General features: G+C 41.4%; 1 protein-coding gene across 1 annotated transcript in view; it reads right to left on the reverse strand.

The window, feature by feature from the left end:
* Window positions 1-3355, reverse strand: part of STK39 (serine/threonine kinase 39) — a 265976-nt gene extending 262621 nt beyond the window's left edge. The window contains exon 1 of the mRNA XM_054723077.1: window positions 2864-3355. Within this exon, the coding sequence (XP_054579052.1) occupies window positions 2864-3152 (289 nt within the window). The 5' untranslated portion in view covers window positions 3153-3355. The remainder of the gene's footprint in view (window positions 1-2863) is intronic.
* Between the last annotated feature and the right edge of the window lie 22313 nt (window positions 3356-25668).

Consider the following 25668-nt stretch of genomic DNA (forward strand, 5'->3'; position numbering starts at 1 on the left):
TGTGTGTGTGTGTGTACACATACACACACACACACACACACACACATATTGATTTCAGAGAAGGGAGAGGGATAGAGAGATAGAAACATCAATGATGAGAGAGAATCATTGATCAGCTGCTTCCTGAACACCCACTGGGGATCGAGCCGGCAACCTGGGCATGTGCCCCGACTGGGAATTGAACCATGACCTGGTTCATAGGTCAATGCTCAACCACTGAGCCATGCCGGCTGGGCTAGAAGTTTTTTTTTTTTTAAGTTTATTGATTTTTAGAGAGAAAGAGAGAAACATCGATTTGTTGTTTCACTTATGTATGCATTCATTGGTTGCTTCTTGTATGTGCCCTGACGGGGGATCAAACCCACAATCTCCGTGTATCAGGATGACGCTCAAACCAACTGAGCTAGATAAATTTAAAATATTCAGAAGCTCTTCCCAGTGCGACAGTGAACAAATCGGGATAGAAGTGATGAGCAGGTGTTTCTGCTCTCAAATTCCTCAGGTAAATTTCTTTTCATTATTATTAAATTGACCAACCATAATTAGCAATGTTGTTACTGCAAGGCGAAAGAAGCCATGCAATTAACACCATCACTTAAACAAAAATAAGATTTTATTCCTTAGTCCACAAAACTGATTAACTAAAAGTCTTACAATTTCAAAAGACAAAGCTTGCATTTTAACCCTACTAATTAACAAAATAAGGACATAAGTTGATTATAAGTAAATTCTGGTCCCAACCCTATGGGAACCTATGGGGTAGATAGCATCACCCAACTTTTATGGACCACCCCTATAAGATGCAAAGAGATAAATAAGATCACCCTTAAGTTCACAGATGATTAGGGGGGACAGCAACAGAAATACTAAAGCACCTGACAAACGCTTAGTCAGACTTCAAAATCTGGCTCAAATTCCACGGTCTTCTGTGGAATATTCTGCTTCCTTCTTTTAGCAGTCACTCCCTCCTTTGTGCTCTCCCAGTACTCACATCCCCACATCCTACAGAATCATTTACATGAATACCTGAAGTCCCTGAGGGCGGGGACCATGTTTATTAATGTCTATACTGTGAGCACCCAGCACAATGCTTGAGACATAGTAGGCCCTCAGAGTCTGTAGAGAAAATAAAAACTGTGGAGTTACATGCTATGAGGTGTGTAAAAAGAGGAGCAGAAGAAGCGCAGTACCTGGCCTCAGGAGAAGCAGAAGGCTTCTCCAGAACACGCACTGTGGCTGCCTTGGAAGGTGAGGGCTTCACTCCCAAGATGGGAACTTAGAGAAGAGCCATGCAAAGGCAAGGAATGGAAGACCAGATGTGTCCTAGGACAGCTGACTAGTCCAGGTACAATTAATATAAGCAGAATGTGGGAGGGGTAGGCAGTAAAACTGGAGATGAAAGGGCTTATATGCCGGTTCAAGGGATTTTCACTGAATACTCGAGGCTTTCAGACACCCTTTACGTTATTTAATCCAGGCAGTGACCAAGACTCTGCCCTTGAAAGCCTTTGGTCAAAAGTTATGAAAGGTCTGGGATTTTTTTAAAAGAATTTTATGTAGAGATGCCATTTTAGGTTATTTGAAGCTCTTATACCCTAGGTTAAATATTCTGCCTATCATATTCTCATATATTCTCATATATATATATATAATTTCATTCTGCACTATGCTTCATTCACACTGTAGCAAGTGATAAAGGCCCGCTGAAGAATATTTTTCATGAAAAGCAAAAAAAATTTAAGATAAATATTCTGAATTCCTTTTTCATCGCCGTCCTTAACTATCAAGATGTGGGATGGCAGCATCCCATCCCAGCACCGGTAAGGTTATTAGCTGAGGGCGCACTTGACCTAGAGGCTTCCCTGACTGGGTTTAACAAGCCTCTCCAACAGGATGACCCAATAGGGAAGGCTCTAAGTGAAGGGTCAACACAAATCTCCTGGCCCTTTACGTGCTTGGCCCAAGGAAAAGTAACTCCGGCTTCTTGCCGGTCGACTTTGCCAGGTTTTTAAAAAAAAAAAAAATGTAAGATAAGGTGATATTTGTGAGCCCACCAGAAGGCATCGAAGGCAGGGAGCAGATCACCGACAGCCTCGGGTTTCACCCTTGGAGCGCGGCCCTGTACCAGAAGAAAGCATCGCCCGGTGCAGGGCAGAAGGCCAGGGCGCCTGCTTTCCCGGGCGGCCGGGCTGGACAGCAGGCGGCGCGGCGCGCCCCGGCACCGAGAGAGGCGGGTACCCAGGCGGCGCGGAGAGCCAGGTTGCACGGCGGGCTGGACCAGCGGCTGTCAGGGAGGGAAGCCAGCATCCTCCCGGCCCTGAGTAAGAACCTGGGCCTCCGCGACTTCCACGTAGCCCAGACACCCAAGGCGAGAGGCTGCTGCTTAGGAGCAGAAGCGCGGAGCTCGGAGAGCAGAGGCGCGGCTGCGCCCGCAGAGTCCCCCGGGGCACGAGGTGGGGGCGCTGGAAGCGCAGGGCGGCGCCCCCGCAACCCCACCCCTCCCGCGGCTGCCTACCCGCGTGGCCACCGGCCACGGGCTGCGGCCCCGGCGCGCGGGTGGAGGGAGATGCGGCGACGTTGCCGGTCCCCGGCTCCTCCGCCCCGACGATCTGCGAGATAAAAGTTTGCAGCATGCGGCTGGTCTGCAGTGCGAGTCACATCCGCCGCGCCGCCTCCTGCAGCACCAGCGTTTAGAGACGAACAAATAAATTTAAAAAAAAAACAAAAAAACTGTTGAAGCCGGTAGGCCCCGAAGGCGGCCGCTCTGCCTCCCGGGCGTGCAGGCAGGCGAGCCCAGCATCCCGCGCCCCCTCCCGCCCCCGGCCGCGCCTCCCACCCGGCCCGCCGCGCCCGCCGCACTGACCGATAACCTCCTGCAGCTCGTACGCGTCCCTGCAGATGGGCCAGCCGACCGCCTGCGCCGCCGGGGCCGGGGCCGGGGCCGGGGCTGGGGCTGGGGCCGGGGCCGGGGCCGGGGCCGGGGCCGGGGCCGGGGCCGGGGCCGGGGCCGGGACCGCGGACGCCGCCGGGGCCGGGGCCGGGGCCGGCGCTGCTGTCGCGGCCGCCGGGGACGCCGGGACCGCCGCCGCTGTCACCGGAGCCGCCTGCTGGGGCTGCTGGACGTGCACGGGCGAGCCGCTCGGCTCCGCCATGATGCTGCCGGAGGAGAGCAGGAGGACGCGCCGGTCGACGGACGACCTTCCACTTGAAACTTCCCTTTCCTCGTCGCCGACACCTCTCGGCCGGCGCACGCCCTCCCCGCCTGCCGCCGCCGCCGCCGCCGCCGGAGCCAGCAACGAGGGGAGGGAGCGAGGGAGGCCGAGCCGGGCGGAGGGAGGAGGCAGCGCCGGCGGAGGCGGGGAGGGGAGGAGGCGGCGGCCGCCGCGCTCGCCGCGCGCCTCGAACCTCGTGCGCGCGGTTCTGTGCCTCCTCCGCTGGGGGAACCGCCGCCCCCACCCGCTCCGCTCGCGGCCGGGGAAGTTCCACCCACGGGGAGCGAGGCGGGTGTGTGTTTGCTTTCGGGGCTCGCGCCCCCCGTTCCCGGGTCTCCTGGCTTTCCCTGCGCCTTTGCCCGGACGGTCCGGCTCTCCAGAGGATGCCCCCTGGGGACCCAGAGGGTGAGGTGGGGCACCGCCGCCAGGTTCTCAGATTCAGCAAGTCTCCCCAACTAAAGGAAACCTGAAGTTCATTTCCAAGTCCGCGAGTGAGACACCTACATGCGGGCCGTTTGTAGGACGCCGGTTAAAAAATAACCAAAGTTGTAACTTTCCAACGCTTTACCTGCCAATATCACTTTCCCACCTTGCCTAATCTAATCGCGGCCCTTCTGTTTTTTTTCTTAGTGAAACTTGATTCCCTAGGCCCTTGGCTGTTTCACAGAATTTTTTTCGTTTGTTCCAAGCCGCCTGGATCCCAGGGAAAGGATGTAAGGGCCTCTGGAGTTGGGATAAGAAAGAAATGGTATTTCTATACCGTTAATTACATGCCACAGTAACCCGGTAGGACAACAGGTAGCAGGCGTTTCTTTTACAGAGCATGCTGGGTGTCAGCGAATGCAGTGCAGCATACATAAACTGCATTGAAAACTTTTAATTAATTGCTGCTTTTTCCACCCTCCCCAAATTACCTCATCCTTAAAATTGCTATGGTATAACCATAGGTCTTCCTAATTATAGGTGTCGGATTTAACACTGAATGTTCTCTGTGTTCCCTCCGTTGAGATGACCAAAATTACACCATTCTTGTCTTAAGCCGAAATGATGCAGTAAACCAAAGCTCATATTGGTCATTTGTCCAAAATTATCTTATGTAGTTTTCGTGGTGACGACTATTAAATAAATAAGAATAATGAACATTTAATTTGAAATGTTCGTTATTCTTAATTGTGAAACTTTGTCTCCAGCATTCATGCACAAATATCACCTTACTTTAAAAAAAAAAAAAAAAAAAAAAGATAATTCAGAGGAAACCAGAAATTCGTTAGGAGAAACCTTATATGTCTAATCAAAACGTTGATGTAGCCCTAACGGTTTGGCTCAGTGGATAGAGCATCTGTCTGCGGTGTCAAGGGTCCCAGGTTCGATTCCAGGCAAGGGCATGTACCTTCGTTGCGGGCACATACCCTGTGGGGAGTGTGCGGGAGGCAGCTGATCGATGTTTCTCTCTCATCCATGTTTCTAACTCTCTATCCCTCTTCCTTCCTCTCTGTAAAAAAAATCAATAAAAATATATTTAAAAAAAAAAGTTGATGTAAACCAAAAATGAGTGTGCTTAATGTCTTAGCAATATGGTACACTTGGCATAAAACAACTATGGTACTCTGATCTATGAGCAGAAATTTATGCTGTATTAAGTGTACATTTTTTATTCATGGGTGTTCATGTATATTGATTTTAATGTCTGTCAAGAAGTGGACTTTATAACCAATAAATTTTAGGCCTCTGATGTTTTAAGTGGAGAGGAACAGGGAATAGGGGAGCTTTCTATACCTGCTCACCTTTTCAAATGCTGATCCCCACCCCAAAGAATTCCTAAGAATTATTTTTAAGGGAAAAGAAAAAATGATAAAATGAATATGACTTCCGTTTTGTGATATGAATTTAAATTTTCACTTTCAAACCATGAAATGGGACTATGATGAAGTCCAGGAAAGTTCTTGGGAACTTAATAGGAAAATATGATGTTCTCAAGATCAATAGCACAGCCCTGGCCAGTGTGGCTCAGTCAGCTGAGCTCCTCCCAGTCACCAAAAGGTCACAGATTAGATTTCCGGGTGAGGGCACAAGCCCAGGTTGCTGGCTTGATCCCCAGTAGGGGTTGTGAGGGAGGCAGCTGATCAGTGTTTCTCATCAGATGTTTATCTCTCCCTCTCCTTTCCTCTCTCTCTAAAATCAATTAAAAATCATATTTTAAAAAAAGATCAATAGCACATATTTTAATCAAACACAGATCATTTAGTTTCCCACAAAAAACAACTGTTCCTTAGCCACATACCAGATATTTGTACCCAGCCCATCACTTCCCAATTGGCTACAGGATGATGACTTGCAAGAACTGATGACTCATCACCACCAATAGATCAGTTTAAAGAATGGCTACTCTCAGTGGCCTTTGGCATCATTTTTATATATGAAGAACAAAACGTGAATTACCTTTTTAAGTTACATAAAGGCATTAGATTAGAATTTTAAGTTAATGTTTCCATAAACAACTGAGTGAAATGGCACTTACAATGCAGAAATATATGTATATAAATAGTACTCAACTGATAATGCAGTGAATTCAGGGAAAACCCATTACTAAATTTAAACTGAAAGATGGCAGGGGAGGAAACCTTTAAAATATAAACAAGATCTATTTCAATGCATAAAGAATACATTCAGTCAGACTTTAACAGGTAGAAAAAAGCGTGTCTACATTTTGTTGTGTTTATAACTGCCACGTTATATGTCAGGGTTCCTCAGCTTCAGCACCAGGAGATTTAGTGCCAGATAACTCTCTGCTGTAGAGGTCTGTTCCCCTGGCTTCTACTCACTAGATGCCAGCAGCTCCCCCATTGTCAGTCACGACTGTCAAAAATGTTTGTCATTTTATAAACAGATTATTGTAGTTATTTGCTTTACAAGGAGCTTAAGTAGTGTTCAGGTATGTATTCATAAATCCTGAAGGGGATCAGATTATGCCACCCCCAAATATGCTACTTTGGCATAAGGATTATTTTGAGATAAAGGCAATAAGAAAGGACAGACACAGGAAGAACTCTCTGCCCTCACCCTATTGCCTAAAAGTAGGGTATACATTTCACTTTTATAAATGAAATTCCATTTACAAAGGGATTTTCCATTTCTAAAGGTCCCCCATACCAGGAAGAGGAGAATGACTTTTATCGCCAGAGCTGGCACTGAGATGAGTCTGCATAAACAACCCTTATCTACCCTTAGTTTCCCCATATATTTCCTAGTCACCTTCCCCCGATTTACCCAGCCTAGGAGCCCAAATCCCTTTTTCCTTTGCCTAGTCACTTCTCCACAATTCATCACCCTTTCTTAAAATGGTAGATAGGCCTTCAATTCTAACCACGCTTTGAGTTATTCATCCATGAGTCGTCCCTTGTGTGTGCATATTGCATAGGCAAATACACCTTTTTTCCTCTTGTTAATATTTTCTGTTGGTTTAATTTGAAGGCTTCCAGTTATTAAATTTGAGAGGTTAGAGGAAAAGTGTGTCCATCCTCTAAAACACTTTGAACAACTAAGAGAAGATGTGTAGTGTAGGGAACAAGGCCTTGAAGAAAGAAAGTGTCATATTCAAATTATGCCTCTAACATTTTTTTTATCTTTGACTTTTGACTTAAACTCTGTGAGTCTCAATTTCCTCATTCACAAAATCAGCATCATAATAATTTACACATGAGTTGTTAGAACATCATTTGTGTGTAAACAGCTTAGCATAATGGCTGACATATAATAAATGTTCACTAAAATAAAAACCCGCATCGATGGCATAATAATCATCATCATCATTCTTATCTGCCAAGATTTGTAACAAAATATAACAAGATATATAACATTATTATATACTAGAGGACCAGCGCATGAAATTCATGCACTGGGGTGGGGGGGGGGGGGGGAGGAGCAGATCCCTCAGCCCAGCGGATCACCCGCTTCCCCGGGGATCAGGCCTAAGCTGGCAGTCAGACATCCCTCTGGCAGCCCAGGAGCCCTAAGCCGCAGTCGGACATCCTTAGCGCTGCTGCAGAGGCGGGAGAGGCTCCCACCACTGCTGCTGCGTGCTCGCAGCCGTCAGCCCAGCTTGTGGCTGAGCACAGCTCCCCCTGTGGGAGTGCACTGACCATCAGGGGACAGCTCCTGCGTGGAGCGTCTGCCCCCTGGTGGTCAGTGCATGTCATAGTGACCAGTAGTTCCCAGTTGTTCTGCCGTTAGGGTCAATTTGCATGTTATCCTTTTATTATATAGGATCTTTCTCAAGATGCTTATATAATAATGGCAATCATGAACTGTACAGAATATATGATGCCTGAAGACAGGGATTTTTGTTCCTTTGGTTCACTGCTATATCCCAGTGCCTAGAATAACATCTGGCACATAATATACTCAGTAAATATTTGTTCAATAAATGTAACACTTTTTAAATGTGTATAAAAACATGCTTTTAAGCATTAGAATGAATCAGCAATGTCAAGAGTGGCTTACATGGTAGGAAAGTGGAGGTGGAGAGACCTATATAGAAGCCAGTGCAGTAGACAAGTTAGAGAAATGTGTATGTGAATAAAGCCATGATACGGAGGGTAATGATGAGGAGATAGATTTAAGAATTATTTAAGGAACAGAGAAATGGAACTTGATGACAGATGAGATTCCTTTAAAAGTCAAATTGCCTCAATGCATTAAAAAGATTTACACAAGTACAATTCATAAAATGTTTTAGAAGTTCATCTCTTGAAGGAATAGGAGGCTCTCTTGATTGGCAGATGGTCTTTCTCCCATGGCTAACCTGTAATTTATGACAAAGTCACCGCCATTACATGGTGGGGAAGACCAGATGTTCTTGGTTGTGAAGGAAAATCTATCACGATGTTTTCCATCTCCAGCTCTTCCTACTGACTGTTTTAGTAACTATGTTTGGGGTGGGAAAAGTTGTTAAAGAGTTGAATTTGATTTAAATGACTGCTTCCAAATACAAGGATGCAATGTTTTTTTGTTTAATTAGGGTGATAGCCGGGCATAGTAGAAAAGGAATCTGTTTAAATCAGTAATAACTAGATTTAAATATTTGCTCTGTACTTACTAGCTGGCAGCTTAAACTCTCTGAGATTCTGTTATCTTAAAACAGGAACAGTCATCCCAGGATGACTGGGTTGCTATAAGGATGAAGTGAGTTGGTATGTGCAATACACCTGCCCCACAGCACATCCTATAGTACAGTAGTGGCTACAGAATTCGTGACTGGGAGAGAGGCAGGGGTGGTGGTCTCAGGGGAAGGCGGATATCATAGGTTGAATTGTGTCCTCCCAAAAGATATATTGAAGTCCTAAACCCTGATACTTGTAAATGTGATCTTATTTGCAAAATAGGGTCTTGGCAAATGTAATTGAGTTAGGGCCATACTGAATTAGGTTGGGCTCTATTCCAAGTGCTGGTATCATTATAAAAAATTTGGACCCAGAGCCACAAACACACAGGGAGAATGTCATGTGACTACAAGGGAGGCAGAGATTGGAGTGATATGTCGACATGTCAAGGAGTGCCAAAGATTGCTGGCAGCAACCAGAAGCTAGGAGAGAGGCATGGAACAGATTCTCCGTCAGAGTCTCCAGTAGGCACCAATGCTGCCAACACCTTGATCTTGGACTTCTAGCCTCCAGACTGTGAGAGAATAAGTTTCTGCTGCTGTAAGCCTAAGCCACCCAGTTTGTGGAACTTTGTTACAGCAGCTCAGGGAGCTAATACAGTGGGATTACAGAATTTGTTCTTTAGCTAATGGTAGTTTATTTGGACCAACTTTAGCAATGAGCACCAACAGAAATTAACCACTGTTCTGGAGCCAGCCCACTATCAAAGCTCTGGACATTACACTACAATTTGTTGGGCGGGGGGGTTGTTTTTGCTTTTAAATATATTTTTATTGATTTCAGAGAGGAAGGGAGAGGGAGAGAGAGGTAGAAACATCAATGATGAGAAAAATCATTGATTGGCTGCCTCCTGCATGCCCCCTACTGGGAATCGAGCCTGCAACCCGGGCAAGTGCCCTGACTGGGAATCGAACCATGACCTCCTGGTTCATAGATCAATGCTCAACCACTGAGCCACACCAGTGGGGCAACTTGTTTTTAATGTTATTTTAAAATTCTATAAAAACCACAGCAGAGTAAATATGTCAATGAATTATTGGCAGAGATAGCAAATGTCCATCTGAAAAATGTATTCGAGAATATATGAACCTTCCCAATGCTGAAGACCAGTTCAGCATACACTTAGTGGACTTATAGAGATGTCATGAGCTTTTTAGTGACATGGCTGATGCCGCCACCAATTTTCCAAAGTCCAGAGCTGGTGTGATTTAATTGTATTAGCTATGACACAATTTAGTGTTAAGGTGTCATTAGTCCCTGTTTCCCAACCATAAATGAAAAGAGGAGCTTAAATCTATTTTAAATTGAATTATTGCCAAGACACTGTTTTAAATTGGTCACGTGTGATTTAAGGAATTAAACTTATATGAATGATTATCTCCCAACCAGCTCTTGAAATTAACTTTCTATTGCATTTTATATTACAGACAGAATTGCTCCAGTGGTAGTTAATGCCTTTTCATTAATCTCAGAGGATTCTGACCAGGATTTGAATCCTGGTGAGAGTGATCTCTCTAGAAGCCCCACTTTCTCTGCCCATAGCAGAAGGCCTCTGTATTTAACAAGACTGGTCTTTTGCTAAAACATCCAAAGGCACTAGAGTAAATCTGCTCAGCACACATATTTCTTTTACAATGTTATCTGTCTAAAACCTGATAGTCCTGACCCAGGTAGAATATCATAAAAGTGTAATTAAAAGCAATTCAATTCTTAAGTCCTCTCTCCATCAAAGAACCACAAATACTAAACCCACTTAGTACACAAAACGGCACATTCCATCTAATAAAGACGGAATATGCACATTGACCATCACTCCACGACAAAGATGGAGGCGCACTCAGCCACTTAGGAGGGAATATGAAAATTGCCACGACAAAGATGGCAGCGGCTGGACCGGGATGCTCCGGGCCTCTGGGTAGCATGTGAGCGCAGGCGCAGAGCAGCCAGGACAGGCAGGATGCCTGCTATGAGCGGGGGTTGGGGAGGGGCAGGGGGTGGTGGGAGCTACAGGAGGGTGTCAGGGCCGGAGCAAAGGCGGAAGGCGGCAGCCACAGCGAAGGCCCGGGTCCCAGGTGCCGGAGGGAAGCTGGTGCCGGCAGCCAGGGGAAGGAAGGCCTATTCTTGCATGAATCTTCGTGCATCGGGCCTCTAGTTCTGAAAATATTTTGTTCAGCCTTCTCACCTCCAGCATTTTCCAAACATCAAGAATGTCTCAAAGCTTCTTTCTTCCTCTCTATGAAAACATCCTCCCGCCAAAACTATCCACCAACCCTGACTGCTCTTCCCTCTCGGCCTCTGTGGCTTCCCTGCTGAGCCCAGAACTTTCTCAGGAGAGGCATCTTGGGTTACACACTTATAATTCAAATATAATATTTTAATAGTAATACATTTTTAGGGACTTTAATTTGCGATGGCCTTTGCAAATTTGTGAGAAAATAAAAGAAAAAATTATTTCAGTACTTAAAAACTGTATAATGCTAAACCAATTATTCAATATCAGTCTTCGCACACCAATCGTGAATGACACTCTAAAAACAGGAGAGTGCAAAAAGATGTTACAGAGATGTATACGGACAGGTTCGTCTTGGTGCCAGGTACTAAACTTCTTTTACTATTGACTGGCAAAGTCTAAAACCAAAACAAAAGACACATGCCCTTCTGCTACCACAGTCAAGAATCCCAAGAGCAATGGCAGGAAGTGGCAAGAAAATTAAAATGAACACCAGACAGAAGACAGCCCAGAGCAGGAGAAGTGGATATGAGTGGCGGCTAGGGGTGCATTGAGAGGTAAATGCCTTTGGTATTAAGCAGTTAGGAGAGCACGGCAGAAATGGCCTTGAAGAAAGAAAAGAATAATAATGGGAGGAAGTTCAGAATGAGGGGCCAAACCTGCCTCCAAGGAGACACAGTGCAGGTGCAAGCACATATGTCTCCACAGTGTGAGCAACGGGGCCGTGTCACCCGGAACAGCGCTGGCCCCGCACGGCACACGGTCATGCCAGAAAGCTGGCCTAACGTTGCCAGATCTTCTGGTTCTTTCAAGGGAAGCCAACAAATCTGATATTATGTGAAATTTTTCAGTTTTTAAATATTGGCCCAGCCTTATAAAACACTGCACAGAAACTGATGCCATATACATAATGTTTAAAAACAAGAAAACACTGAACACGGTCTTTGAATAAATGCACATTGAGTCAAACGTGGGTCGGAATGATAAACTCCAAAGGCAGGGTAGTCGTTACCCCTGCAGAGGAGAGGCAGGGGAAAGGCAGCACAGGGCTCCTGTGGCACCTGTAATCTTTTATTACTTTAATAAAAATCTGCAATAAATATAGTAAAACGATAAGGTTTGTTAGACTGGTTGGTAGGTCCATACGTTATTACACTGCTGTTCCTACTGCTCTGTATGTGTGAAATATTTCACAATTATGAAACAATGATACGGCGCAAGCCAAACCTTTGTAGTCCACATCAGACCCGTGGAACACCGTTTCGCAGCCTTTGCCCACACTCAGGTTAGACCGGGGAGAACTGCACTTTGGTCATTCCCAAAGCAAAGCACAGGCGCTCCAAGTGTTTTTCAGCCTGGCTGCGCATCAGAACCACCTGTGCGGCCTGTTAAACGTCCCCCTGTCTGCTCTGGCCAGGTGGCTCAGTAGACTGGAGCATTGTCCTGGACACCAAAAAGTGGCAGGTACGCACATACCCAGGTTGCAGGTTTGAACCCCAGTCTGGGTATGTATGGGAAGCAACCCAAGGATATTTCTCTCTCACACTGATGTTTCTCCCCTACCCCCACCGCCTCCGCCCATTCCTCTCTGTCTAAAAAAAAAAAAAAATCAATTAAAAACCATATCCGTAGATGAGGACAAAAATGAAAACAAAACAACAAAAATCTCCTCATGCCTGGGTGTCACCTATATTCTACTAAACCTTAAACAGCATGTAGAAACTGGGCATCTAGATTGTTCTGACGTGCCGCCAGAGTGGAAAATAACTGTGATCATCCCGAGAACATCACTGAGACACAGGAAAGCCGCAGCTAGATAAGCAGCTGAGTCAAGGAGCTCCCAGCGAGGTGACAACCTTCAAAGGCTCAATGGTCATCGGTGGCTTTCCTGAATTAGTCACAACAAATCACAAGGAATGCAAAATGCCCATTAAAAGGGACTCAGGCTTTTTGAAATAAGAAAGTTGAAGTAACTGTTGAAATAGTAATTATTGTTTTTTAAATACTGTAATCAAAACAGAATAAAATAATATATATTGCTTTATTTTAAAGAAACAAACCATGTGTCAACCACGTGCAAGCTATCTGCGTGGCACTGTAGAATGATGGAAAGATGAATGGGACATGCCCCTACTCTCAAAGGAGATTAACAGCTAATGGGGACGGATATGTAGAAAAATAATGTGTCCATCAGGGATCGGGAGAAAGACTACTCATGTGAGTAAGGTGATAGTTTTGCCTCAAAGACTCCAAAACTAGAACATTCAAATTATTGGACTGCAGGGTCCTATTTTAACCAGTGTTTGGTGGCCTGGGTTTGGTAGAGAGACCCCTGAGGCTCGGAGAGAAGAGCAGATGAAGAGGAAGGGCCACTGAAAACAATCAAAACTTCAGACATTGTTAATATATGAAGGGTTCGAAAATGAAAAGTCTTGAAATAATGCTCTTACTATAAATCAATCAGATGTATACACAAAATTAAACTTTTTCCTTGATATGAAGGTATTTTTTTCTTTGATACAAAGGAGACATCAGTGTAACTTTCTCTTTCAGAGGCCCACATGTGAACAAATCATCTATATATATAAAAAGCCAGTGACCAGAACGCAGGAATGACCGGAACGACTGGAATGACCGGTTGCTATGACGCCCACTGCGGCTGGCCAACCGTCCCTATCGGGGGTGGGGCCAGCCAGCCAACCTCCAGTGTCTCCTCGGGCCCCCCTCCCCCCCCCGCCCTCATCAGCCCTCATCAGGGCAGGCTGGCCAGACCCCACCTGTGCATGAATTTGTACACCAGGCCTCTAGTGAGTGAGTAAGTGAAATTGTAATCCTCATAACAAAGATAACGTTGGATCATATATTGTTTTAGGATAACTTTTAGAAATGTCTACAATTTGAAGCATTTCCTTTTACAACAATCCCATAGCTACAGGTTGTGAAGACACTGTAGGGAGCATTTTCGATAGATAGTCTCCATGATTTTCATCTAACCTGATGTAGATCACAGTTTGTGCATTTTTATAGATGGAGTAACGGAAGGTCACAATGGTTAAGTAACTTAAACCAAACCCTAATCACAGCTTATCTGTAGCTGAGCCAAGATTCAAATTTGCTCTGTTCAACCTCAAAACCTGAAACTTACATTTCTCTATCTTTTGACAAAGACATATTTACTATCATTACATTAAAACTTAAACAAAATCATATTAAATTACATTACAATTTAATTTTAATTGAAACTGACTACGGATGTGCTATGTAGTTTAATGACATTTAAAGCACGAAGGTAGCCCTGGCCAACGTGGCTCAGTTGGTTGAGCATCGTCCTGTGCACCAAAAGGTTGCCGGTTAGATTCCTGATTTTGTTCTGGATCCGTGGTAGGGGGCGTGCAGGAAGCAGTCATTCTATGTTTTGCTCTCTCTCTCTCTCTCTCTCTCTCTCTCTCTCTCTCTCTCTCTCTCTTTCTCTTCTCTCTCTAAAAATCAATAAAACCAGAAGGTAAGGCTATATAGATAGCCAGGAAACAATCACCAAGAAGAGAGCACAGGACAAAAATATTCCATAGGTACCTCTATTCCTCCACCCAAATATTATGATTATTAGTTCCAAAACTATTTTTATGTACCCTGACAACACTCTGTGGACTACAGCCATTGTTAATATGTTTTTAAAATGCTAATGTAACTCTTAGTTTGAATTATCAATATAAACAATTTATTAGTTTGATCTCCAAATCAAGTAAAAGCCATATAACAGTATTCCAGTGGTTCATTAACTAAATGGAGCAGTTAATTCAGTCAATAGTGAATAATCTTCAAATCAATTGTTCATCAGATACAAAGGGTAGTGGTAAATATAAGTAATTCAAGAGACTAGAAACGACCAGGTAATATTAAAGAACTTTGAAACGTATTTCAATAAATAACCCAATCATTTTTTCATTTTACTCATTTAAAATTACATTAAAACATAATAGAAAACATTGGAAGAAAGAAAAATTATGTTTTTTGTGTATTATTTTCAAGTCATTTAACTCATATCTATATTATTTGAATATTGAGAATCATAGAAGGCTTATCATTTTGTGTTCCTGGGGCTGAGCTGTCAAAGCAGGTTGGACACTGCCTTAACTAACTGCGTACATAAAGAATGGACATCACTTTATCCTCTCTAATGAAAATGTGTGGCCCATTTTGTATTTTCCATAGATATTGTATGGGCTTAATTCAGTGAGTGAGATACTCCCCATACTAAAAGAAAGTTCTTATGGAGGTGATATCATGTCAAAAAGTTTGTATTGGCACAAACATTTTAACAAAAGATAGAAAGAATGTTTATTGTGAAGTGGAAAGTAGCAGCCAGTAACCCAAGGGGTTTATATATCTATCGACAGAATTAGAAATTCGTTCTTTCAAATAAGCAATTAACCATGAGAATAGTGGCTGATGACAAATTTAGATTATGAAAGTGCTTCATTTAAATAAATTCTTTTCCTTTTGAATACATATTACATATACAAGTTATAAAGTTTTAAGGTGGAAAGGGTATAGAGTGAAAACTGAATCTCCCTCCTGCCCTTGTTTTCTACTCAAGTTGTTCTCTTTCTTAGAAGCAACTACTCTTACCTTGTTCTTGCCTCCTTCAAGAGATACTTACGCATTTACAACTATATTCACATATTGTCTTCTATACTAACTATAATATACACACTGATCCCTAACCCCATTTTTTTCACTTAACAAATGTCTTGGAAAGGATATCATGGAGTCCTAACTTTTTTTTTTTTTCATTAACCTACATCTTATGCTATCCATGCTTCTTTCTTTTTTTCACTGGTGTATAAATTGCATCTACTAAGATGCACAGATTCGATTTGATACATTTTGAGAATTGAACACACAGTATATAATATTCAGTAATTATTCTTCTTAAGAACTAATAAGTAGTCCATTGACTGGATGTGCCATGATTGATTTAACCAGACCTCTATTGATGGACTATTTTGCTGTTATAAACACAGTTGCAGTTAATAATATGTATACATATAATATTACATGTGTTCAAATATACTTATGGAAAAATTCCTAGAAGTAGGATCTCTGGATCACTATTAATTTAGAAGGATTTTGACAAATTACTTGCCATAGATGTTGTATTAATTTATACTCCTGCTAACAATTTTGAAGGCTCCTTTTGCAGTATATAGTGGTTATTAAACTTTTTGATCTTTGATCATCAGGTAGATTTAAAAAGTGTAATTCTAGCCTTAATTTGGTTTTTCTTATTTGGAGGGATACTGAGCATCTCTTCCTATATTTAAAAGACCTGAAACAGCTTCCTTCCAAGAGAAAATTTGAGCAAAAGCAAAGGTACTGTGAAGACTGTGTCATGCATTTGGAGGGATGAACAGATACACAGAAGACTTGACACTTATTTTGACCTTTCAAGAGAAGCTGGACAGAGTAATGTGTTTTGTTTTGTTTTGTTTTTTAGGACAATAGAAACTTGAGGAAACTTGATATTTCCAGTATGACCCAAAAAGAAGATGCCAAAATCTCAAGTGGAAAACTCCAAGAAACCAAAGATCTAAGAAAGTATGCCTGCCTGAATCACAAGTGAAGACAATATCAATTTGTTTCTTCAAAATCAATGGTATTGTCCATGCTGAATTAATCTACAAGGTCAAACAGTTGGTCAGGCTTATTATGCAGAAATTCTAAAACATTTGTGGGATCGTGTGCTTCACAAATCATTGCTTGATCATTTTATTCACTACACTTTGCTCTGAACAACTTTGGCTGGTCTTTTAAAATCAGAGCTACTCTAAGAAGAAAGTAACCATAAAGGAAAAGAAAACCCCCCATTGAGGATATTCAAATGAGTGTGACTCCAGTTCTAATGGCAATTCCAACAGAAAAGATTAAAAATACCTGAGGCATTAGATTCCACATATGACTGAGGTCATGTGATACTTGTCTTTCTCTGACTGGCTTATTTCACTTAGTATAATACTCTCCAGGTTTCTCCATGCTGTCTCAAAGGGTAAGAGATCCTTTTTTATTGCTGCATAGTATTCCATTGTGTAAATGTACTCCAGCTTTTTTATCCACTCATCTACTGATGGGCACTTGGGCTATTTCCAGATCTTAGCTATTGTAAATTGTGAATAGATCCAGAGACATAGAAGCATGGAACAGACTGAGGGAAAGCAAGGGTGGGTGGGTGGGAAGAGATCAGCCAAAGAACTGGTATGCATATATGCATAACCCATGGACACAGACAATAGGGTGATAAAGGACTAGAGGGCAAGAGGCGAGGGCAGGCTAGAAGGGGTCAATGGGGGAAAAACGGGGGATATATGTAATATATACAACAATAAAGATTTTTTTAAAAAGAAATAAAATACCTGGGACAATCATTGAAATCCTTACATAGCTCCCAATTTGACTTATATAAAGGGAACAATATTCCTTTAGATTTATTTCTTATTTTAAATTGGTTCCATTTCTGGATAATTACATCATTTATGCCATGTTGATCTATCAATCAGGAATACTTAAAATCCTTTGACTACCCCCTCTCTCTCCAAAAAACTATTTCATGGAACAATAGAGTAATAGAAAGAGCATCATTGTTTAATTAGTTAGACTCCCACTTCTTAGCTGAAAAATATGGTTAAAATTGTTTCTCTTTTCTGGGCTTCAGTTTTCTTTTTAGTTAAATTTAGATAACAAATTGCACTGCTGGATTAACCAATAAAGTATCTGGCATATAGTAGTCTCTCAATAAATGCTGGTTCTCTTCCTCCCATCTGTATCTAATTAGGACTTTATTGATAGACCTAGAAGTAGCAATTATAAACAAAACTCGTAAGATTTCAAAATACTGGTTATGAAAGATTTAAGTTTCAAATTAAGAGGCATTTTCTTTTACCAATACTTATGATAAAAAGCAAAATCTTAAGTTGAACACTTAAGGAAAAATAACGTATAAGGACATATTGTCAGAATACATTCTAACTAGTTAAAAAGAAAAGTGATTATTACAGGATATTAAAAGCTTCTCAGATTTGGGGGTTAGGAATAAAGGGGCTGAGTCTGGATTGAACTTTCAGAAAAGATTCCAATAGCTATATTGCAGGACTGGGCCACCGTACTGGGTTGAATAGTATTCCCTCACAAAATTCATGTCTTCCTGAAATGTGACCTTATTTGGAAATAGGATCTTGCAGATGTAATCAAGTTAAGCGGAGGTTGAAGTGGATGAGAGTGGGCCTTAATCCCATGGCTGGTGTCCTTAAAAGAAAACAGGAGTGACACAGACACAGGAGAGCAGCACATGGGAAGCTGGAAGCAAGGATTGGAGTGAGGCATCTGCAAGCCAAGGAATTCCAAGAATTGCCACAACCACCAGAAAATAGAAGAGGCAAGGAATGATTGCCCCCAGAGCCTTAGAGAGAGCATGGCTCTACGGATGCCTTGATTTCAGACTTCTAGCTTCCAGAATTGTGAAAAAATAATAATTTTTTGTTGTTTTAAAAGAACCAGTTCACAGTACTTTGTTAGGGCAGCCCTAGAAAACTAATACAGGCACCAAGGGAGCTGCTGTAGCATTTGCAGTCAGGGATTCTCCAGTTCCAGAACCACATTTCTATCTCCTTAGTTAATAAGACTGAAGGATCAGGAAAGTACCACAATCAAGAAAACACAGGATGGAGGAACCTGCCATGGTCAGGAAGTGTCATTACTGCTGTTGGCTCCAGAGTTGTGCCAGAGCTGATACAAACAGTCCACACCTTGTCATAACAAGCCAGGGAGTGGTTTTTGAATAGTGGGATTTTAGCTAACACTGACAAAGAAAAAGAAAATTTCTCTATCATTGTTTCTTTTCATCAGTGGAGGGGGAAAAAATGCAGCAGAAGAACAGCCAAGGTTTCACAGTGGTAAGAGCATCTCATTGATTGATCCAAAATCACATCCAGAACCCTAGCTGCAAGGGAGTCTGGGAAGTATAGTTAGTTTTCCATCCTCCACTGTACAGGAAGATAGGATAGATATTGACCACCAAAAGAGCATCTCATTGATTGATCCAAAATCACATCCAGAACCCTAGCTGCAAGGGAGTCTGGGAAGTATAGTTAGTTTTCCATCCTCCACTGTACAGGAAGATAGGATAGATATTGACCACCAATCCATCATATCTACTACATAGAGTTTGTGAAATTCTTACTTGAATTAAAAAATGACCAGCATTAGATTTTTTAAATTACTTAACTTTTGGGACCTAGTTATCTGAATAAAACTAAGATTGGAGGTGATCTCCAGGATATTCTCTGTTTTTTTTAAATTTTGACTATTTTAACCATGTATAAGTCTGTACATACAAACATATTTTCTACTGGCATACTAGTATATCCATATAGTTTCCAAGACTTTCTTGAGAAAAGATACTGGATAGAAATTCCACAGCACTTCTATGCTAACACTTTGTAAATTTTCAAAGAACCACATAAAGTAGATTTACTTTGTAGAGGGGGAAAATTTGTATATGAGTGTGTGTGTGTGTGTGTGTGTGTGTGTGCATATGTGTGTAAATGTATTGTGCATCTAAAGTCAATTAAATTTTCTCATGATTAGGTAAAATTTCTAATGATTAGGTAAAAGCAAACTGGCAGAAATTCAATGCAAATGGTAAAGATTGACAATGAAATGAAATCTGCTTGATATTTTTGTCTGATTCTGAACTCATATTTACTTCCCACATTCCTTTATTTCCTAAAATGAATCAGGCCTATCAAACTTTTCATGACTAAGGTTTTCCAAATCTAAAAAAAGAATTGCTAAGTTGTGGATATACCTTACCATTTTGAATAAATTATAAAAGTATATATATATTTGTTTTGGCTAATCCTCACCCGAGGATTTTCCCCCCCCCCCCCATTAATTTTTAGAGAGAGTGGAAGGGAGAATGTCTGCCTTGCCCCGGATCACCTTGCCAGAGCTCTACAAGGAAGAAGTACTCATTTCAATCTGAAGTGACCGTTAGTTTGGGTTTTCTGTTGAACCTAATATTTAACTAAATTGTTGGGGTGGGGGCTCGGTGAAGGGAGGTAAAGGAGGGAGAACATCTATAATACTGTCACCTATAAAAATAAATAAATAAATTATAAAAGAAATATGAGCATGAAATTAATAAGCCCACAATGTCAATCTCAAAGTGTATCAGAAAAATATCCTGGCAAAACATAATATATTAAGTAAAGGAACTACTGACATTTAAAAAAATAAATGGTGTCTGAATAGTTAAGTCTTAGCTGTACCCTTTGTTCCAGTTTGATGAAATCCAACTGTGTCTCATTTCTGTGGTTACAAGATTATAAACAAGTGGTTGCCTTCTCTTTATCCTGCCAGTGTCTTCATACATCTAATTGACCAAGACATGTTCTCATAAATGCACTAATTTTGTACATTCTGTTTCTATTGCCACATAACTCATAATGTGCACAAAAATACATAATTGCATAATTATATGCTTATAAACTCTGTAAGCAAATACATTTATGTACTTATCATTAACCTAACACATTTTTCTTCTGATCAGTATTACCCACCATTTCCATCTGTCACATGAATGTAAATTTCATCTCTTCCTGTTAAAGTAGTCTGCCTTCATCCCTCTCCTCATATCCTGAATCAATACTACTCCACAACAATAAGCAATATTATGGGCATACCTCTATATATTATAAATTCAATCTCATAATGTCCTCTCTAAATTTTTCACCATTTGTGGTTGTTAAATTGCATGTTGACCAACAATTAATATTCAAAGGAAATGTATACTTGATCGATGTAAATCTTTATGTGCATATATAAGTAAAAAATATATATAAACTTTAGGTTATAATTTTATCTGATAAGAAGCTTTGAAAATAAAATAATCTGTACATATAAGTATTCATGTGCTAAATTAAAATTACTCTTTTTAGATGTACTTGTATGCTGGTGGCCACAATAATACAATAAACAAGGAACACCACTGGAAATTAGGGATGGGAAGCAGTAAGTTTAAATCTATACATGCTCTGTTTCTCATTAGCATTATTCTCAGTTCCTGTTTTTTGTGTGTGATGACAGGGGTAAGTGGATTTTTATGATATTCAACTGTTTACCTGTAAAGTTTTAGCTACATCTCCCAAGAATGAACTGTTTATCCAAAAAGCTTGAGTGACCAGAAAACTTCTTAAACTTGTTTATTAAAGAAAATGTTCCTGGTATCTAAGTCATAAGTCATATGCTAGAGCTGACTCATACTGGCTTGTGAGAATCAATTGGGTATATATGTCTTACCACTTTGCCTTTAGTAACTTCACACTGTTAGTGTGAAATCACCCATGATAGGAGTTCTTAAACCACAGAAATGGGAAAACACTACAAATCAGAGCCCTTTTCTCCCCCTGGATAGCTGGTTATAAAAAATTTACCAGCATACCACTTAAGGTATTTGTTGTAAGAAATTGCATTTGCTCACTTAGTTGTAAATAAACTTATCAGACCTGTGTTAATTAATTCATCATTCTATCTGCTGATTTCTTATTAGACATTGAACATTTTCATTCTCTCTCTCTTATTCATGTAGAAAATTGGGACCTCTGGCAGAGCTGATTCAAAACATTTTCTGGATCGGCTGGTGTGGTTCAGTGGTTGAGTGTCGACCTATGAACCAGGAGGTCTAGGTTCGATTCCTGATCAGGGCAAATGTCCGGGTTGCTAGCTTGATTCCCAGTTGGGGGCGTGTAGGAGGCAGCTGATCAATAATTCTCTCTCATCATTGTTGTATCAATGGCTCTCCCTCTCCCTTCCTTTCTGAAATCAATAATATATATATATATATATATATATTAAAGTTTCTGTATATCTTTGGAATTATACTTGATTTTTCAATTTCTCCATTTCCTTGATAAATTTTTTTCTAATTGATTAGATGGAGGTATATTAAATATTCTCACTAGTGGTTTCACTTTATATCTGTCAATCATTTATATATTTTAAAGGTATATAATTTGGCATATAAATTTTATTAAATATTATATTTTTGTTGTGGATTTTACCTTTCATCAATATAAAATGATTATTTGTTCCATTTAATTATTTTTATCTTGAGTTCTACTTTGATACAAATAATGCCACTTTTTCTTTCTTTGTTTTATCCTTTGCCTGTAATTTTTGAATGGTACTTTCTGAGTCCTTTCTGTGTTAAGACTAACACTCCGCCCCCCCCACCCGCTACCCCCCCTCATGTTACGAATATTTTTCTCTATTCTTTACTTTTTTCTTCTACTTGCTTTCTTCTTTCTTTCTAGAATTCTTGTTAAACAGATATTGAATCTTTAAGTTTTGTCTCTAATCTTTTCTTTCATCATTTAAAATTCCTTTTTCTTCTTCCTTTTAAATTCTGAGAATTTTTAAACATGTTTCTACTTCCCTGAATCAATATTTTATCATATTTAATTTGTTTACTTATGTCATACTAGAGGCACAGTGCATGAAATTGTGCACAAGTGGGGTCCCTAGGCCTGGCCGGCGATTAGGGCCAGTTGGGGCCTTCATGCCGGCTGCCAGACGGGGAAGGGACCACGGGAGGTTGGCCAGCTGCGGGAGGTTGGCTGTTTGAGCGCACTGACCACCAGGGGGCAGCTACTGCATTGAACTTCCCCCTGGTGGTCAGTGCACATCATAGCGACTGGTCGTTCTGGTTGCTTAACTTTTATATATATAGATAATTATATCATATTTTATAACTTGTTATTTTTTATAACTCAGCAATTGGGATTTGCACTTCCAAGAGCACTTTTCTACTCTCAATGAGTTTTTTTTTTCATGATTACTTGTTATAGTTTCATTAATATATTGTCTATGAATCATGTTGTAAGTCAAGTATGTCAAACTCACAGCCCATGGGCCGCATGCGGCCTACAATGAATATTTTTTGCAGCCCAGTCAATATAACGGTATGTAAGAAATGTTTTAATAAAAATTTTATAACTTAATTTTTACAATATTCTGTTATACATAATCTATATATATATATATATATATATATATATAAAAGCCTAAGTGACCGAACAACAGAACGACCAGCCGACCGGTTGCTATGACACGCACTGACCACTAAGGCGCAGACACTCAACACAGAAGCTGCCCCCCGGGTGGTCAGTGTGCTCCCACAGTGGAAGCGCCACTCAGCTGACAGACGGGTGCCAGATGCAGGGCTCATGGCTGGCCACCACAACCCAGAGACCTCAGTGGAGGGGCAGCGAGCCTACTGAGTGGTGACAGCAGCAGGTGCAGTGGGGCCGGGATGAGCAGAAGTGGCAGGCAGGAGTGGCAGGTAGCGTTGGACTACCGGTTTCCTGCAGGCTATGCTGAGGGACCCCATGGGTGCACAAATCCATGCACCGGGCCTCTAGTTATTAATAACGAACTATAAAGTTCGCTAATGACTGATTACTATAATCGTGTTGCATTCATTTCCCTTACATGCCTTATGCACAGGTGCACCATTTCTCTCCACTAATACTAGCAGCAAATATGTTAGCAGCCAATTACCACATAATTAGTCTTGTACTGACTTGTTTGGTGTGTGCAACAGGAAATATTTTGCTTTCGGAGAACAAGAAAAATAGGTTTATTTGCATTACGCTTATTAATTTGTGCAGTTATTCAGTGTTTGGTAAAGTTAATGTCCAAGAAACAATATTAATTTTTATTAAAATGTTCTATTATTTTATGTTAATGATTACTCATTTATTTCAGCCCTTTGTATCCAGCATGTCTCTATCGAAATAAACCTATGTTTCTGTGAAAAATTGAAGCTTTTGTTTTTTTTGCGGCCCACATAAACTTAAACCTTGTTTATTTGGCTCATGTTAGCCTTTGAGTTTGGCATGCTTGTTGTAAGCATACGTTACAATTTTCAAAAAAATTTATTATTTCCCCAAGAATGTAATGTGATGATTCGGATTGGCTCCAGCTTTTCAAAATGTTATATAGTTTTCTATAGTTAATGGTCCCTATTTGATAATTCTGACAGAAGGGGTTCTAGCCATACTGCTAATAATAAAGGCTAATATTCATTGTGCACATATCAGGCAAGATTGTGCTAAATGATTTACATAGATAATTTGTTTAATCTTCACAACAACTGGGAGCTAAATATCGCCCACATGACCCATGGCAACTGCAGGTTCCCTATCCCTCCACATGAATAAGGCTGCTTCACACAGAATTCTGCCCACATCCCAGTCAACACACCAGCAGGGAATGAACACTGAACCAGAAAGGGTGTGGACTTACCCCCCTTGGGTATGAGACTTCGTTTCACAGCTACTACCTCTGAGCCAAACGTTTTGTTATCCACAGCTGTATGCCAATTTTCTCTAGCTTCCTGATTAACTGAGCAGTTCTGCTTTGATCTTCTAGCCAATCCCAGACACAGTAAGTAACTTTCTTCACGGGTCCTTTGGAGACTTACGTAAAAAGGCAATAATACTACATGTTTACCGAATTTATAAAATCTCTCCAAACAAGTGCTATCTCGGAGGCATTGGAACAAATTGTGTGGCTCATCTCTCTCTGTAGGTTCCTGTGGTAAAGTCTCAGACCCAGAGGAAGTAATGTTAAGTGCTTTTGTTTCCCAGTCCACTTAGAAGTCCAGCATTCTGTGGGAATATCGTGACACAGAAGAAACTATAGCAGGATGGATGCATACCATGTGCCCTGTAGCAGCTTGAAGACTCCTGAGGCCCTATCCCATTTTGTTGCCTCACACAGTTGCCCTCGTTATCAGTAAGTGATGGTCAGATCCCTGCTCTTTTCCTGATCTGTCATACTCACCACATGAAGCCCAAACCCAAGGCAGATTAACGAGTGAACCAGCTGGACAGGTGTTTGGGCTGCCAATATATAGGAGGGTTATATTGTTCGGTTTCTGGTGCACGCCAAACAACCTCAAAACTTAGTGGCTAAGAATGACAATTATTTTCTTCCACTAATGTGTCTGCAGGCTGATGAGGACCGGATTATCTTTGCTGGACGAGTTTAATGATCCCAATAATCTTGGCTGGGTTTGCTCTTAAGTTTGTGGATCAACTGATGGAGCAACTCTGCTCTGCTTCTTTCTTATTCCCTTTGGGCCGGTGGGCCAGTGGGGTGAAGGTGCAAATGCAGGAGGAAATGCAGAAAGATTCACAGTGTCCTATGGTTAAAGCTTAGAACAAGCATACTGTCACTTCGGCCCACTGGCCATAACGAGTCACATACGGTGAGTTCAAAGTCAAAGGCAGGAAACACAGTCCACTGGCATTGAGGCCATGGCAAAGGTGGGGTTGCAGGAAGGGGTAAAGAATCAGGATCGATAATGGAATCCCACTCAGGGGTGAAATCATCATGCAAATGCAATGCTATGGAGGAAATGCATATATCAAGACCTCCTTTTAAGCGCAGTATTGTATGTGTTTGAAAGGGATGCTTTGTTAAAAAATTGTAGGGGAGGAAAAACATTCGTTTTCCTCTACCCATCTTGGGTTCTCTGGCTGGGGCCCTGTAAACTCTAGACTAACAAAAGACATTAAGAGAAAAAAAGCAAAGAGAAGTTTATGAACATGCTTATACACGGGAGCACTGAGTGATGAATAACTCAAATAGGTGGTTAGAACTTGAGTTTATGTAGCATCTTAAGAACAATACGTTTTTAGAGAAGTGACAGAACAAAGAAAAAAGACTGGGTGTCTAGGGCTGCAAACCATAAGAGGACAAATTTATGGGAGAACTAATGGAAGATGAGGGCTGGTTACTAAAGTTTGTTATGCAGTTTCTTCTGATGTCGTTGTCTCTGGGCTGATAAGGGTCTAGAATTGTCTCTGTTGACTAATTTTTATCCTTCCTGGTAGAGAGGGGAGTGAGGACACCTTAACAAACTTATGTTCCAATTTTAGGCAAATAGAGAGAGGGGAGAGAGTTTTTCTTTCTCCTCAGTTGCCTTAAGGTCAAAATAACCCTTATG

The sequence above is a fragment of the Eptesicus fuscus genome, chromosome 11 (genome assembly GCF_027574615.1).
Source record: "Eptesicus fuscus isolate TK198812 chromosome 11, DD_ASM_mEF_20220401, whole genome shotgun sequence".
NCBI classification, from domain to species: Eukaryota; Metazoa; Chordata; class Mammalia; order Chiroptera; family Vespertilionidae; genus Eptesicus; species Eptesicus fuscus.